Source organism: Corapipo altera, unplaced genomic scaffold, assembly GCF_003945725.1.
Source record: "Corapipo altera isolate COAL_440 unplaced genomic scaffold, ASM394572v1 175, whole genome shotgun sequence".
NCBI lineage: Eukaryota > Metazoa > Chordata > Aves > Passeriformes > Pipridae > Corapipo > Corapipo altera.
This window is the reverse complement of record NW_020884942.1, coordinates 2,532,008-2,549,580: the sequence shown is the minus strand read 5'-3', so window position 1 is coordinate 2,549,580 and position 17,573 is coordinate 2,532,008. Positions and strand designations below refer to the sequence as shown.

Here is a 17,573-nt window from a genome sequence, read left to right as displayed (position 1 = left end):
TACTGGGCCCTCAGTTACCAGCAGTGAGGTGGGGTTGGAAACAGAAGACAACAGAAATCAAGTTTCGGGGAAACTTGTAATTTCCTTTTCCTATCAAGGGCTCTCTCTCATCTGTCATGCATAACCCCGTCCAGCAGAGAATGGCCACAGTCACGGTTTCTGTCCAAAGAACACACTCTAGTACAAACAGCGACTAATGAAGCAAGGAGCAGCCTCTCCCGGCGGGAGCTGCCGGACCCGTCCCGGAGGCAGCTGGTGCTGTTCTGCAGGGCTGGGACACAGCCCCGGGCTCTCGGGGCTGCCCCCGGTGCAACCAGGCAAATGCCACTTTCCTTCTGCCCTCTTACTGTATGAAACTGCCCGTAGAAAATGACACAGCCAAGGGATGGAGCAGAAGTAGACACTCTAATATTAATTACTGAAACTGTGGGAGGTTAATTAGTTTTACTGAATAATTACTGAGATCGTTGCAATGAACTATACCCCAAATCCAAAGCTGTGTGCTTGTTTACCTGCCTGGAGATCCTCCGTATCTCCTGACACTGAACCTGATCCCACTGGAGGCACAGACCTATCTCTGATGTAATTATGTCTCCAGTGTTGTATGGCACAGCCCCAGCCCCTGGAACGCAGGCCTGACTCCCTTCAGTCTGCAGGTTACAGACAGCAAACTGCACTGCAAATCCAACTGAGAGAGGGAAGAGAGCAGTGCTAAATGTAGTGACAATGTTGGCACAAGAAAAGAGGGGAAAAACTGAGCAGGAATATATTTAGGCTATAAATTAGAATACTTCTAGTGATTCATGGTATTGCAATTCATTAAAGGATTACTGCCCCCAGCTGCCAAATCACATGTTAAAGCCAACTGCTCTCCGTTTCACTTTAAATTAAAATGCTGGGCTGGCACAGTGACATCCAAGAAGTTCACTTATATGACCAGGGAGAGGTCGATTGCTGGGCTCTGGTAAATAGGCTCAGTTTGAATTTCCAGAGCTTATGTGGAGACATCCTTACAAGGCTGGTAATCACTAAAGCCATGAGGTTCTTGAAAATACAGAAGTCTAACAATCTTTGAGACAAAACTCAAGGCATGTATGAAAAGCATTACAGGAACCTTGTGCTTGTTATGTTGTCCTAATGAGTCCTTTGGTCCTATTCAGATAGATTGGGGAAATCCCCAAAGGCAAATGATTCAGGGCTGTGGTGTGTTTCCTCTATAGACTCTGTAATATACTGCTTTTGTACCAAACAGCACAGTAATATTCCCTGGGAAGATGTTGTTTACAAGCAGTCACTTAAGAAAAACTTACCTATCTAATGTTAAACCACTTTAATGTGGATTAATAAAATATCAACTTGCAACAATCTTTCTTAGAAGGTCATTTCCACAAAGCAATGTTTTGTTTGCCTGGTCACTGTGGGCAGACTTCATATACACACAAACTTGACACAATTCCTGATTCACTTGCTCTGTCTTTCCCTGTCCTTTATGTTACCAAACTTCCAGTTGTATCTAAATATATCCAGAGAATGTGTATGTAAGAAAGAGCTGTAGAATTGGCAACAGAATCCTGTCCAGGAGATTAACTTCATAATTGTCAGGAAGATCAAGCACTATAACCTGCAGCTATGCAAAGTCACTTATGGTCACTCATACTAGTTACACAGTTATCTTCACCCCTTATCATGAAAATTTCCAATATAGGTAAACTTGAAAGGACTTTACATGGACAAAACAAACTCTAAGTTACCAGCATCTTTGTCAATGGGCACGGGCATAAAAATGAGCCCAAGATATGAGCAGCCTGGGGATTTACAAGTACCTTTTCCATTCTTGATCTTTCCACATGCCAAGGGGATTTAGCAGAAAGCACCTGATCTAGTATGCAGCCATTTCCCCATCCTTCTTAAGGTTATGGAAGATCCCTGTTACAGACAATCTGAAGTCTTTATACAAACACATTTTCCGTGACAAATGTCTGTGGTACATTCATCTTGGAGAAAAATAGAAGAATCCAGTAAAAAGTGACTTCTAGATCCTTTTATTGAAGAGTACTGAGAAGCACAGGACCACAGTTAAAGCAAATATGCAATATTACAGTTTATTCACTTGCAACAACTTTGCCTTAGAGATGCTTCTTACACAAGAAGTGTCCCTTAGCAGCAAAGCCTCTCTAAGATGTCCCTGCTCATTCCCCCACCTCTGTACTGGAATTTGTTACCCCCTCAGCTGTGCTGATGCAGCTGTTTGCAGAACATCCTATAAAGCAGATCACTGGGATAATCTCAGTTAAAATAAAAACAACACCAGTTCTCTTTGAAAGGATATTTTTAACCTGAAACCCCAGAAGCAGTTGCATCAGCAAACAGGAGAGAGCAGGCACTGCAATGTGAGGAGAGTAACAAGCAGTTTGGAAATGACGGGAGAAGATCGGCAGGAACTGTTCAAACTGGCTCCCTTGCCAAAAACATTCCATGCAACCAGACACCGATCTCCTCCTGGTTCACACTTAGTGGAATTCTTCAGACGAGTGAGAAATAGCCAACAGCCACATTCAGCACTTTCTGTGTATAACTTCAAGCAAACAGAAGGTGAAGAGAGACTGCATATAAGGGAAATATTGCACAGTGAAATCAAGGACCTTTTCTTTTAAGCCCAATGTATTTTTTACATCAAATCTAACGAATTCTGAAAGTAATATCTTTAGAAACACAGAGCTCTTTTATCGAGTCCAAGGAACAGAAGGGCAACTTATATTTCCCACACTGATGTTTATATCTAATGAAATTTTGGTTTCTTTAAAGTCAGAAATACGTTTCACTTGTCCTCTAGAGGTAGGGGGCTGATCTGGAAAATCTAAAAGGCTCTTACAAGATCTTGCCCCTGATGCACCAACTGGCTCTGCAGCCTTTCCTCCTGGCCTTCCTAAGGCTTCAGTGGCAGGTACCCAGCAGCAGCTCTGAGTGCAGCTGTAACCTGGGATCAGGCTGCTAGAGAGGATTTTTGTGAGGCAGAGCTGGGAGATGCCTCAGCAGGGATCAGATGTGGTGTTCATGCTCAGTCTCTCGCCCCGGGTTCCTACCGGAGCCATGCTGTGGGTACAGCTGTGCCCAGCCTGGCGCCTCACTGCTCCTGCCCTGCTGCCCCAGCTGCTGCCCCAGCCTTGGCCAGGTCACCTCAGTGCAGCCTCAGCAGGAATCAGGGCTCTGCGCTGTTCTGGGCTGCTCCAGGCTCCTCTGGCACCAGCACAGCAGGACACCACCCTGCAGGCAGGGAATGAGGGAATGCCACCCGCTGCCTCCGGCTCAGCTTCCCTCCCCGAGCAGTCCATCCACCCCTGCAACCCCCGGCACTGTCATGTGCTGGGCTGTCCAGCAGGCACTGATCAAAGGTGACTTTCACCAGACAGAGATTTTAAAAAACTCCAGTGTTTTGCAATTGCCAGACGGAATCCATAAGGCAGCAAATACACCAGCACACTGCACGAGCTGAGGCACAGCCTTTCGCTGGGTGCAGCAGTTTCCAGAGGCACCTCTCAGGTCATGTTTCAAAGAATAGGACATTGGCTACAAACCTTGCAACAATACACTGTGCATGAAAGAAACAGTTGTTCTGTTCAGAGCACGTTTAGTTAAGGATCCTCTGCTGTAAGGGATGCTGTTAAGGGACCTGTGGTTACCTCCTCTGCTTCACAAAACTTTTAATTTTTTTCTTTCCCAGAAAGGCATTTGCAACAGGTGGGTGAAAATGATCTTGGTTCAATATCTCCTCCCAAAGGTTCTGCCTTTCACATCAGAACAAAGCTTGTAACTTCATCCAGGGTAGCATTTTCTGTATTCTCAACCATGACATAATGAAAGGTCTGTTGCCTTTTGGCACCAAGGAGGCAGAGCGGTCAACCCATGTCTTCTCTATCATGGGTTGATCACTTCTCCACTTCTTCTTCCATCAGTCTTGCATGATAACAGGGTAAGGACAACTCCTCTGCTGTGACTGTGCTCTGCCTTGGCTCAGGATGGTGGTGGAGCAGGTGACACCATACGAAGCTGCTTCCTCCTGACAATGGATTTGAGAGAGGCTGAGATCTCTCTGTATCGAAGCCCATACAGAAAAGGGAACAAAACTTTAGGAAGAATCATCAGGACATTGCAGACTGTCAGGGAGACCAAGATTCCTGTCTGCAGTTTGATGAGAACATTAACACACAAGAATGATTCTACAAAAAGGGCCAAGAGTGGAAAGAAGTAAAAAAATAACACAGTGTTGTGCATTAAGAATGTTACACTGGCTCTGGAGCAGATGCTCTCCCATATACCCGAATGTTTGGTTTTAAAATACAGAATAGCATAGCAACAAAATATTACAGACAGGCAGAGAAAGATAACCATGGCAGAAAGCCAGAAACAGAGTTTCAGAGCATCAGTCCCGTTCAGAGTTAATATTAGTATTACCGGAACCGAGCATGTTTCCAGGACACAGGGCACAAAGGTGTGGGTGCTCCATAGCACCAAGAAAAAAATCCCAGGGAAAGCTCCAGAACACATCCACAGTAAAATTATGATTTTTTTAGTTCGTGAAGGAGGTAAGATAGTGATGTAGCGCAAAGGAAACAAAATAGCTACGTATGTGTCCAAGACTATCGCAACAGCTGTGAACAATCCTCCACAGTAAGCCACTGCCAGCAGAAATAACAGGAGGACACAAGCTTCCTTTGGGAGATGTAGGTGTGCTGCATTGAGAGCAGCCGACAGGGTGTAGAACAACAGGTAGATCAGATCAGAAAGCAGAGCATTTCCCAGCAGCATGTACCTTGTTTCCTGACGGATGTTAAACCGAGAGAAGATCACGAATAAGATGGTAGGAATGATGAGGACACCTGTCATGAGGCAGATGACTGGAGAGATTAAAAACATCTTCATGTTTGTGCCTGATGGGGTGAGAGACAATTCCTCCAGCAGAAAGTACAAAGTAGTAACATCCAAACCTGAGGAACTGTTGAATTCTATCTCCCTGAGGCGGCGCACAGTTGCATTTGATCTCCTTACTGAGGCACAGTCAGAGATGTCCATTTCCTTAGGATTTAGGGATGATTGCCTGACTTGAAGAAAGCAAGAGAGATCTTCTACATTGAGTCCTTAGAAAGGCAAATGAAGCAGAGGTTTCAAAAAATCCATGGAAGCAAAGTGATTTCTGTAGCCTATTCTACCAGCTCTTCTCAACGACAGAAAGCTGAAAGTTGCAAGTGAATTCTGTGGTGTCAAAAGACGGTTTTGCCTAAAGTGGAGATTTTATTTTCTTTCTGCAAAATCTAATGTTTAGAAAAGAGAATGAATCTCTGGGGGGTTTAAAAAGGACTAAATCCCTCAGCTAGCTCTTTGATCAGAAATGAATGGGTTGATCATTTTAAGTAATTTGAGTTTCTTCTCATCACATTATTACTCCAATGATGCAGGTGAAATATTGGCTTGATTAAACAAATATGCAATGATGCAGATCAACATTTCACATGCACTGATGTAGGAGAGCCATAAATGTCATTAGGTGGTTTTGCACCAATTTGTAAGCAACAACACAATTGATTTGAAGATCAATAAAAAGGCTCTCAATCCTGTTGTAAAATTGTAGCACAATGGCTCTAGTGATTGAAATTACCTTATTTGTAGATGAAAACCATTTTTGCTTCAGTGAATCAAACCATGTTATTCATGCATGATAAGCCTTCCCCTGCCTTTTTTCATACATGGTACACAAATACTGAACTCTCATCTATTCCAGACTTACAGACAACCTGAGAATTGTCTGGGATGAGTGACATACACTGTAATGTACCAGCACACCCTACAGCAGACTTGGGGTTTTCAATGTCCATTTGGAGACCAATTCCTGGCTTGCTGGCCAGGACACTGCTGCTGCACTGTGCTGCCTTTAATATCAAATCTCAGGATCAGAGCTGGGGGTGAAACGAGAGAATTGTGAGGGATCTGGATTGCAGAGAAGGAACTCTTCAAGTTCTTCCAGGTATGGTCTGATTAGAAGAAAAGCTTTTTTTTATTTTTATTTTATAATAGGCAGCTCCTCACTTAACCTGGCATTATTGTCTTCATTATCTGCCCAGCACTACCAGTACATGGCAATGCAGTATCTTTCCCTCCATGGGGGTCAGGGCACAGCTCGCCACACAGAAAGCTGTGCTGTGCCATGGACATGCTGGCTCAGGGCATGCCAAGCAACAAAGCAGACAGCTCATGGAACTCAGCATCACTTCACAAATCAAATCTTGTGCACATTTCATTTCCTTACACACTGATAGTTGGCATCCACAGAACTGGATGCTAAGACAGTTCACAGGCTGCACCATATGGAACAAAGGAACAGGAGGAAAAACCAATGATAATTTTAAGCACAGCATTTCAGTTGCTATGGTGCCTGGGGTAGGCAAAACAGAAGGTGTTTGTTTTTGCTCACTCAATCCTGCATCCACTGAGAAGTATGTGAGCAATATTGATGCAATTATGCTTCAGGACCACGCCTTGCATCTATCATTGATGATGATAACATAATACCTTAAGCAGACAGCAGAACTGTTGAATTATACTGTTATTGCAAAATGGAAGGGAAATGATGAAAACTCAAGTATGCAGACCACCTCCAATTAGAATTTCAGATCTCTGTTAATGGTGGAAGTGTTTTCTGCCTCCCAGCTCATGGTACTTCAAGGATGTCCTGTCAATGGTAGGATTGTCTCATTTCTATTTAAATTACCACTGTATTTTCCACCATCTGGTTAGGATTCAATGTGAAAAAACAAGAGTTCGTTGTCATCTAAGCTGCACACTTTTGGCTGTTAGAAAAATAAATCACAGAATGATTTGGGTGGGAAGGGACATCAAAGTTCATCCCATTCTAGATGAGTGACTGCAGGTTCCCTCAGCTTTAATTGTGCTCGTCCTGAAAGGAACACAGGAAGGCCTTAGTTCGACAAAAATGGACAACAGCAAATAACTGGAAGACAGTTCAACCCCAGCAGATCTGGGCAGGTCCAGCCAAAGCCACTCCCCTCAGATTTCCACAGGGGCTTATAACTGTTCAGTACAGTTCTGCTAGATTTAAAAATGTGACAGGTTTGTGTCTTGGTACACCGAAATAAATCCAGAAATAGGTGGCTCTGAGAATATCTGATTGTTGTCTCCTTTCATTTTCTTGACCTTAGGAGGCATTTCCACATCTGGACCATTTGAAAGGGGTTGGCAGCTCTGAAGACCACTCCTGAGGATTCTGAACTTAGACAGTTCCTTGCCATTGCATCTCAGTGTTCGATATTTTTGTGGTGCCAACCTGAATGATTCTCCTGTAATTTCCAGTAAACCTGGCCTTAATGCTCCAGTTATTGATTTTTTTAAATGCTTCCTGGTAAATTTACGTGGACACACTTTTTACATATCTTGCTGATGCAGACATACAGTATTAGCAGCCCCTCTTCCGGCTCAATACTGTTAGTATTGATTTTCAAACTGAACCACAGACTGTTAAGTACTTTACTCATTTCTGCTTCAATAAACATCCTACTGAAAGCTTAGTTGTCTTATCTGATGAGTCTGGGAGATCTCAGAAAGAATGCATCCAGCCACACTGTAAATCCAGCAAAGACTGCACTGCATTATATTCTGGTACTGACTACAAAAAGGTATTGCCAAACTGAACAGAAAAGGTTAGAAATATTATTGTCTTACAGTACTTGGTGTGGACTTATCTGTGTCCACACAGAGGGAAGCTTCCTACTTCACAAGGAGTTTAGCCTGACCAACTGAACAAGTCAACAAGCACCGTGCAAGAAAGGGAAGCAACCTAAGATTTCCCCAGCCCTCCATCCCAAGAGACTGTGTTAGAAGGGGATACCCAGAGGAAGTGTGTGACTGCACTGCACGCTCACGTTCGCCCCTGAGGCTCCTTGAACCATCACGTCTCTGTCTCAGTGTGACCATGGAGTCTTTGATGTGGCTGCCTCCCCAGATCCCAGCCTAGAAACTGCTCCTGTGCTGAGAGTCTGCCCCAGACCCTGGGCTGCCTGGCCAGGAATCTAAGAGTAGGGTAAAAAGGCTTCCTTGGTCTCCACCACAGCTCCTTGAACTGTGTTTTGGATGAGACAGTTGGGTCCAATAAATCGACATTTCCACTGGAATTTTGTTTCGTGGGGATATTCCCAGGCATGTTTAGTAACAAAGCCTTGGCCTCAGGAGCCTTCATGTGCTGTTACAGTTTCTTCAGCTTCCCACTATGAATGCCCCCCTTCCAGGCTTATCCAGGTTCAGAAAGGACCTCCCTCGCTGGTGAAGTTCCCCAGGCCACAAATAGTCAAGTGCCTAGGAGCAGGCCGGCTCCTCCCAGCAGGGCAGGGAGAACCAGATTTCCTGCATGTATCCATCTTCTCACTCTGGGGAAAGGAGCTGCTGCTGTCAGTGAAAAAAAGTAATTAGAGCAGTTTGACTGTGCTGTTTTTCTGGTTGAGCCTTCCCTTTTCCTTCTCCTTTACATACAAAGTCAATTAAAAGACAACTTTTTTTCTAAACCTGTAAGATTCCTTCCTTTCTGCAAGCCACAGGAGAGAGGTACAACTTGCCCATGCCTCAGCTATCTGTCCCCACCTGGGTCCAGAAGGATTGTTCAGCCCTTGCTTGTTATTTGCTGTAGATAAGAGACATAAACACTGCTCTTGTAACTGTACAAAGTTCACAAATCAGGCACAGCAATTACTGAAGTTAAGGAAGTAAAGAAATGGGTGTGAAAACTAAGATCAGATTACAATGCTTGTAAAGGTCAAAGGAAACCTGAAACAAAAGTAAACAAGGATTAGAGAGTGCTTGTTTGAAGACATTTTGATGAGGCTCCCAAACAAAAGAGAGGACATTAAGAGAGACTGGGAGGGCTTAGTATTAAATCCCTGCATCACTTTTTCTAATTCCAAATACCATCAAGCCACTGTGATGACAAAGCCAAGGTAAATTTTGTACCAAATCTGCCTTCAAGGTGCAGTATTAAGAATTAAGGTAGGTGTCAGAGGAACAGAATTTTGGAATATTTGACTGTAAGTCCCAGACAACACCTGCTTTCCTGCAGGTCACTGTGTGTCTCTGAGTGCTGTGAGCTGCAGCCAGCAGAACTCACCCATCTCCATTCCCTGAGCCTGGCAAGGCAAAGCAAGATGGCTTTTCCTCCTCTGCCACAGTAATTCTTCCGAGATGGAAGGACCTACATGGTTGATCCACTAACATGTTTTCTGGTGACAAGCTGCAGATGTGACCAGGGATTTATAGCAAAGAACTGCTTTTCATGGCCATTTACGGACAGACTCATGGGACACCAAGAGAAGCCATCCTAGACTGTTTCTCAGATTTAATGATCTCTCCTGCCTACCTACTTTTCATAATAATGCATTTGTGAAACAGGACATACAGCCTACTAATTAAGGCCTATCTTTAAAATATTATCTTTTTTCCTGAAGCAGTTTAATTTGTAAGGAGAAACCTTGCTTAAATTTTGAACGCTGCACAACACTGGTGCTAACAGGAGTTATCTGCAGAAATCTAAGGCCTTTAGATAAAGAACAATAACATACCACTCATCTGAAAATTTAGCATCTATCAGAAGAGATTAAGCCCATATATAATATCACATAGAGTCATGAGCAGAACTAGAAGTACACATCTGAATTGGTAGCTTTTTGACTCCACCTTTAAGATAGGGAGAAAGCTCTTTCTCATGAGAGAAAGCTTCTCAAATGGAGGAGCTACCCCCCCCCCCCCCAACCCCTTAGAACACCATTCCATCTCAGATTCTCTGTCTTTCTGGTGGTTGCTGGCACTAAAACCTCTGTGTCTCTGTTCTGTCTCACTTGCAGTGATCTCCAGCATCACCTAGGAAGGGCTGCTGCTGGCAGGCAAAAGCAGAAGCTACCTGGCCATGTGCCCCTTTTAACATGTTTTGTCTCCTATAAAAAGCCAGGCAGTACAGGAGAGGTTTAGCATGATACTTCCTTGAAGGATGATTTGATGAGAAGGCAGACAGATGGCTGGAGAGTGCAAAGTGCAAGTTAAAATGAAATACCAAAACAGACATGGAAGACAAAAAGGCAGAAGACACAGGTTGGCATATACAGGCAGACAGACAGGGGCTTTAATGGTGATGCAGCAGACAGGAGGACCCCAGTCACAGCTGTACACTGTCACAGTTCCTTCCTGACAGCTGGGAAGGGATCGCCTGCCCTGTACAACCTGGGGGGCAAAGATAATAGAGGAATCAAGATGGAAGGAAACACTCCAGATGCGGAGTCGAGACAGAAAAGGGAGGAAAAACACAGTGTGAAAGAAAATACACATTATCTCTTCCTATTCATGCCTCTTGATGACAGGCTGTGAATGAATGCGTACAATCTGTACATGGCACAGAATAGCACAAGGCACAGCATCATCCTGGAGAGGAAGGAGCCTCGCTGCCAAAGTTAAGATGCTCCTTCCCAGTTCCCAGTGCTGTACTTAGGTTGGGCAGTGGTTCTTGGGTGGCAAAGGTGCTGAAGCAACATTGGTTGTCTGCAATGACGCTGCCCACAGGGAGACACTGACCTTATCTCACACTGATGGAGCAGGTGCCAGGCACAGCTGCCATATGGCACAGGGATTAACTGCCAGCATGTGCTGAATAAGAGTCACAATCTCCTATTAGCCAAGCAGGAACATGCCGTGGGCCTCTGACACAGTGCCTTTCACCAGCTCTCTTCCCTCCCTGCCAGCTCCTTTGTTACTTATTCAGCACAGGTGTTTAAAAATTAGATTTTCTCCACAGGAGGCCTCACTCTGCTTTGTACACTCCCACTCATTTCCATACCAATTCCCTGTTCCTTTACACTTGAGATTCAGACTTCATGGCACAAAAACAGCATTAGGGCAGGAATATGAACACAAATGCTCTGAACTTGTAAAGAAAAGAGAGGGGTTTTTTTGGGGGACAAGATGTTACTTTACCACTGTTTGGGTTATGTAAGCCCACATCAGTCTTACTCTCCCAGTGACCTCCACAGGCACAAGGCAGAGTGCACATCACCCCCTGGTATGTCCAGACCTTCTCACCAGACTGGCAGAGCTACAGCTCACAACAGGAAGAGATGGAGGCAGGAGAGAACATTGCTGAAGGCAGCCAGCAAGCTAAGTTAATTTTATTTGCCAAGTTAATTTTATTTCTAGTTTAATTATTTGTTTCTTTCTTCTCCAGTCCAAATTCCAGCTCATTAAAGGATGTGCATGAGAAGCACCAGAGCAAATACATCCTCTTCTTTCCTTTATTATTGTCCTCAGCAGCACCCAGAGCCAACAACAGCTCCAAAATACCTCTGGGTAGCTCAGAGATAGCTCAGCTATCCACAGGCAAATGCCTGTCCTGTAGGAGTTCATTATAGTTACAGCTATCAGGATGACTAGAAAAAAACCTATTTTTCTAACCCATTCTCAGCATTTTCTCAGAAATTTCTAAGTTCTTTTAATTGAGCTGCTTCTTCCTCCCATGAAGCAGCAGTGTCTTGCTCCAAAGAAAACATTTCAGTGCCCACCCAGCGCAATGGATAGCAACTAAGAGGAATATAAATATGTACAAAACTACTATAGATCACAAAAGCTTCAAGACAACATATACAGGAAGAAAACTTAAATGAATTATCAGACCCTTTAAATGAGCCATTTTAACAAGCTGTGAGATGAATGAGATCAGAACTGCCCTGACCTCTCACTGAAGTCCCACAGCAATGCTCTGGGGCAGTTCAGGGGCACACCCTCCTGTGCAGTTCCCATTCCTGGAAGCACTGGGGATGTTCTGGTGTTCACCCCAATACCAGTTGCCCCATGACCCCTTCCCCTTTCAAACACCTGGTTTCCCTGGCAAGCCCACAATATTCTGTTCATTTTGGATCTTGCCTGAGCTCTATTCAAACGAGTGTTGTTACATCAGTGCAGCTCCAGCTCTACCACAGCAGCTGTGGAATTACTCGTGCCATCCCCCAGGACGCCACCTCGATCCCTGCCTTGTGTCTCTTCATTTGCTACCAGTTCCTCCTGCATCCATTTCTGAGCCAGGACTGCTTATTTCTCTTATTTCTCTCTCCTGCCTGCTATTGGAGGTTTGAAGTGACAGTGAAAATGAGACACACAGTGTCACTTTTCATCCCCAGCTATCTGTCCTAAAAGTCTCCAAGACTATTTGTGAACCTCTTCAGTAGCTGTCAACACCCCCTGTGACTCAGTTTCTAAAATGCACCACTAATCCTCACTTTTAGTCGAAACAAACACACATCTAAGGCTGTTTGTGCTGTTGGCAGCCTGAGAAGCCGAGGAGTCGGTGTAAGGGGAAGCCCTCCTGCTCCCACAGCCTCAAATGTGTACCACCAGCATCACAGAATTGAAGAATGGTTTGGGTTGTAAGGGATCTTAAAGACCATCTTGTTCCAACCCCCCTGCCGTGGGCAGGAGCACCTTCCACTAGACCAGATTGCCCAGGGCCCTGTCCTGCATACCCTTGTCCAAAATCCATCTCTCTTGTAGCTCCTTTAGGCACTGGGTCTCTCTGGAGCCTCCTCTTCTCCAGGCTGAACAACCCTGACTCTTTCAGCCTGTGTTCACTGGAGGGAGTACAGGCTTGTCACATAAGCCAAACGTTCTTGAACCCCTGCTGCCTGCCTGGCCTGACACAGGAGCTGCCTGCCACGTGGTCTACATTTGGTTTCACAGCCAGTGTCTCACCTTGACACTCTGCTAAAAACATTACAGAAGCAGTGACCTCAGCCCTGAAGGGTGCGAAACGGCACGTAAGGACAGAGCAGAGGAAGGTAAGGATCCTTGAGGCTACACCCCAAGCTGTTCACTGGCAAGATTCCAGGCACACTCTTCCTGTTCCCAAAATAGAGAGAAGTCTGTCTCATGATTAGCCATCAATAAACAGCAGCTTGGGGACTTTTCCCCCCACCATGCAAAGCCTTTCAGCCTGCTGGGGAACAGCTTGCAGTAGGTTAACTCCCTTTGTCAGACTCAAAATGGGGTCCTGGGAGCCTCACAGGGTGTCTGCAGGGATACAGAATTATAAGAAGGTATTAGTTTTTGTAAATGAACTGGAAGAGGGTCAGCTCCTCCTACTCACCCTTTGTACTGTCCTTTCTGGTTTTAGCATGCTATAAATCACCAGCTTCTCTGATAATTTATGTATAATTGGATCTGCACTGATTTCAGCAAGTGGCCTGACAAAAGCTGCTCTGAACTACTAAGTAATTTACTGGTTTTGTTTTCAATTAGTACAGTAGCCTCAGAAACAAGCAGCCTGTGCTCCTTGTCTAGGCACCAGAAAATCTCTAACCTGACAGAGCCATCCAGAGGTTAGGCAGCATCTGGCCAGCTGAACAGTGAGAAGAAACATGTTCCTACACTCGTGCACCTTATTTATTTTTCAGAGAACCTCTCCTAGTCTGGAAATTTTCCTCCATTTTAATCTCCTCTGGAATTTCCTTTTTTTGACTCCAGACAATCCCTTTCCTCTTCTCAGGGAAATACCATGCCTACTCTGATCTTTTACTTGGTTGGGTGCTAGGTATTTTTTGGGTGGAGGGGATGGTGGAGGGAATGGTTTTTCTGTACAATCCTGCCCCAGGAGCTGACCAGCCCAGGCCTCCTGCATCTTCATGTAGTCCCAATGAAAACAGCAACAAATGCAAGACAGCTGTGTACCATGCCTTGGAATTTATGGGGGAATTAAGACAAACACGAGAGGATGTGCAGAGAAGGAGAGATTATGGCCATCTAATTCAGTGTGCTCTGGGCTCTCAGGCCAGGCAGAGCATGCAAAACACCTGCATCTGATCTACTTACATTTCTGCACTATGATCTCTCATGGGGACTGCACAGGAGGGGATTATGGCTGCTGTGAGCAGAACAGAAAAGCCACTGTCACCTCACTGCTTACCATGTGCATTTTTCCCCTTCCAGGACAGAGCACATGGGTTCTTGCTGCTGGACCCCAGCAGAGCTGTGACTGGCACCTCCAAGGTTCAGCTCCCTTGATGTGCTGAGGTGCACTTGGAAGCACATCTACCTTGAAACTCTGAAAAGGATGGACCAGACTGGCTTGGACTGGGAACAGTTTGTCTCAGGATAACTTTTTGTCAATCAGATCTGACGTGGGCTTGGCACTGCTACAGTATGAGCCGAGACTGCGTACAGGCACCCTTTTTCACAGAATCAACTCCCATAATTACAAAAATGTTGGGTTAACCCAAAAGCTTGCCTTTCCCTTCGCAGTTTCACACCAGTAGTGGTGCTTAAAATTATTTTCTCTGCAATTCACATGCCCACGTCTCTTCTAAGCTTCTAAGCTTCCAGCCTTGAGATTGTCCAGATTGTCCCTTTGTCCTTTTAAGACCCTGCACTAACCACACTAATCCTCAGTAAGTAATCAAATCTCCCCATCTGTGCTTTTACTATTTCCCTTGGCACCATGGTATGACTTCTCTATTTTAATTAACTCGAGCCGGATGCCTTGTCAAGACTTAGTTGCTCTGATTTCTCATTATGTTATCATAATACCATTTAGCAACACCACCCTTTTCAGCAAGAAAAACTGATTCCAGCACCTTGAAGCAGCACAGTGAAACAAAGAGCACTCACTAGGTCCCACAGCAATATTCAGTCATTCTTGTTACCCTGCTGCGTTTCCTTCCTAGTGAACCCAGCAGTTCTACCTACTCACAAAAGCACACTTTAAGATATGTTTTCTTATTTTGTTTTTCAAAGTCATGATCACTTAATTTGAACTTTTAACCCCTCTGAGCAGTGCCTGATGAATGGCAGCTACATGTATCTTATTAGTGACCGTTTTAATTCACTTATTACCAGCCTCAATTGTTAGTACCCTACACCACTGTTTGCCATTTTCCTGCCAAGCAACTCATTAATTCAAATTGCCCCAAACCTATTTAATATTTTACAGCTGCTGAAGACCCAAAGTCCATGGGTCACTTCACAAAATAAGAAGGAAGACTTTCGCTTTCATGTCTTCCCAAACCTGCAACACCTTGGTCTCCTCCTCAGGCCTGTTTTCGTCTCTTAAATTGTTCTCTTGGTCCTGCAGGTGCTGTGAGTTGCCATTTGTGCACAAAGCACCAAGTCAGCATCAGGAACCTGTTTAGCATTAACTCCTGGCCACTCTTTGGTGAAAGTCCCTTTGCGAGCACCTGCACAGCAGCAGAATTACACACAGTCCGTGCTCCACATCCCCCACCAGGCTCACTCACTCACTCGCTCTGCGGGGGCCGTGTGCCCCTCCTGGGGTGTGAGTCGTCCTCTGGGAATAAGCAGCACCGAAAAAGTTGTGTGTGAGAGGAGTTCACCTCCATGGAGCTCGTGGCAGGAAGATGAGACTTGTGTCAAGCATCCGGCAATTTAATGCCAGGCAGCATCAGCAAAATGGAAGGTGTACAGAAGGTGTAATTTGGACAAACAAGCAGTGGCTTGGGGGAACAAATGCAAGGAAGTATTCTGTGCCATACACCAAGGAAGACACCTCCAAAAAGGGCCTCCTGTTGGCTCGTGATAGGCAGAATAATCAGAGGGGATCTCTCACAAAATTCCTTGACCAAGATCAAAGCTGAGGTTGATTAATGCAATCCTTTAAATGTTAATAATGACAGTTTACATCCTCCAAAAGTTTAGTTCTGTGTTTTTCTCCCCTTAGGAAGCCCTGCCAGATGCAAATATTTTAAGAAGAACAGGTGCAACAAACCAACTGACCAGGCTATAATATCACTGCTTTCTCCCCCGTTCATGGACATGCATGACAACCTCAGCCTTAAGTCCCAGGTTTCAATTTGTTATGTGTGGATAAAAAGCACATTTAACAGCGACTTGTATAGTTCCCATAGATGAGAAGGCAGAATTTTAAGCATATGTGTTATGGGTACAGGTTGACAGTAAAAAAAGACAAGGTATTTTAATGTAGCAAGATATTGGGCTGATCAATCTCTGGACTGGAGAAGCCTAGAGCTCGGCCTATGCAAATCACAGACAAACACTGAAATAAATTCAAAGCCAAGAAATTGTTTCCGTGTTTACGTGGACACACAACCAATGTTGGATGTGCAGGGCCATCTAGTGGGGACTCTCTTTGCGTGCAACAAAAACGGGTAGTGTTTTACAACAGCCTGAACAAAGGCACCTTTGCCTGTTACATCTCTGAAATACATTTTATGAATGCTTCCCTGCTGAGACACTACAGCATCCCCGGGAGAGCCTTTGGAGCAAGAAATCAAGCCTGTCACGCTGCAGGTTCCTGTGCAACAAAATTGTGCATGCCCTAAAATTAATTTCTTTTGACTAATGACTTCAGAAAGCTTTTCTCAGTTGCTGCTCTCATTAATACAAGTTCAAAAAAGGCCCAGTGACACTCGGAGCCAGCACAGTGTGATGGAGCAGAAAGGCATTAGTATATATGTGACACTCCATCTCTGATATTGGACTGAATTAATCAGATGGCTGTGCTGGCTGGTAATCAGTAATTTTTCACAGAAATATCGAGTGTTCTGAGTGAGATTCTCTGCTCAAATGACTGTGATAGCCCAGGAAATACTGGCATCCCTTCAGAGACCCTCAGATTAATTCACCCATCTGTGCAGTGAGGAGGGTGAGAAGGGGGTTTACAGCACTTGTAGGGTTATCTGTAAACCCCACTGTGAATCTGGAAAACAACTAGGTTTCCAAAAGTACAAGAAAATCGGTCATATTTAAGTTCTTACCATTTTCTCATATTTTATTTACTTAACAGAGGGGCTTCCCCCCCACTGATTCACATATCCAGTAATAGTTCAAGCACTGTAACAAAGCCTACTTTGCTGGGATCTTGTTGATCAACTGTTTTTGCTATCTAAGATGTTTACCTGCCTGCAGTGCTGCTTTTCTGATTTCTAATGAAAGCAGAGTTCCTTTTCCAGACTTTTTCTCCCCTCTGGAGGCACTTACACAGCCTGTCTCTACCTAGTGTCATGAAACCTTTAAATAAAGGTAACGTTTTCTAAGAGTTCTCTCACTATCTCAAGTTAGTCTAACCTGGTTGTTAGGTGCAGAAGTTATTAAAAGGTAGGGACAAAGAACAAGATTTCATAAGTCTTTATGATCTGAAAATTAAAAAAAAAGAAGCTACAATACTGTTATAAATTTTCCTGTTAAAAGTTCTCTGAGATTTTGCAACTAATTACTTAATTCCATGAAAGCTGACTTCAACTATTCATTTTTTCTCTGTCATGAAACAAATTAAACCACAATTATATTAAATAAGAATATGCAGTGTCTGAGAGTGTAGTTTGCTCTCTAACCAACCAGCATCTCTCTTATAAGCATAATAATTCATATATTAATACAAATTATGCCCAATTCAACCAGCAAATTGAAAAAGCCCGAAGAATTAATGGAAAAAATAAATCCTCACATTTGCCTAAACATTTTTTTCTGTCTAGAAATATTTCAGATGCTTATTAACTGAGAGCTATTCTTCCCGG

The 17,573-nt window shown here is 44.2% G+C and overlaps 1 protein-coding gene across 1 annotated transcript; it reads right to left on the bottom strand.

The window, feature by feature from the left end:
- Positions 1–4,005: 4,005 nt before the first annotated feature.
- GPR148 (G protein-coupled receptor 148) lies at positions 4,006–5,070 on the bottom strand. Its single transcript, XM_027662002.1, has one exon. It carries the CDS (start codon positions 5,068–5,070, stop codon positions 4,012–4,014), a length of 1,059 nt encoding a protein of 352 aa, XP_027517803.1. The 3' UTR covers positions 4,006–4,011.
- Positions 5,071–17,573: the final 12,503 nt, after the last annotated feature.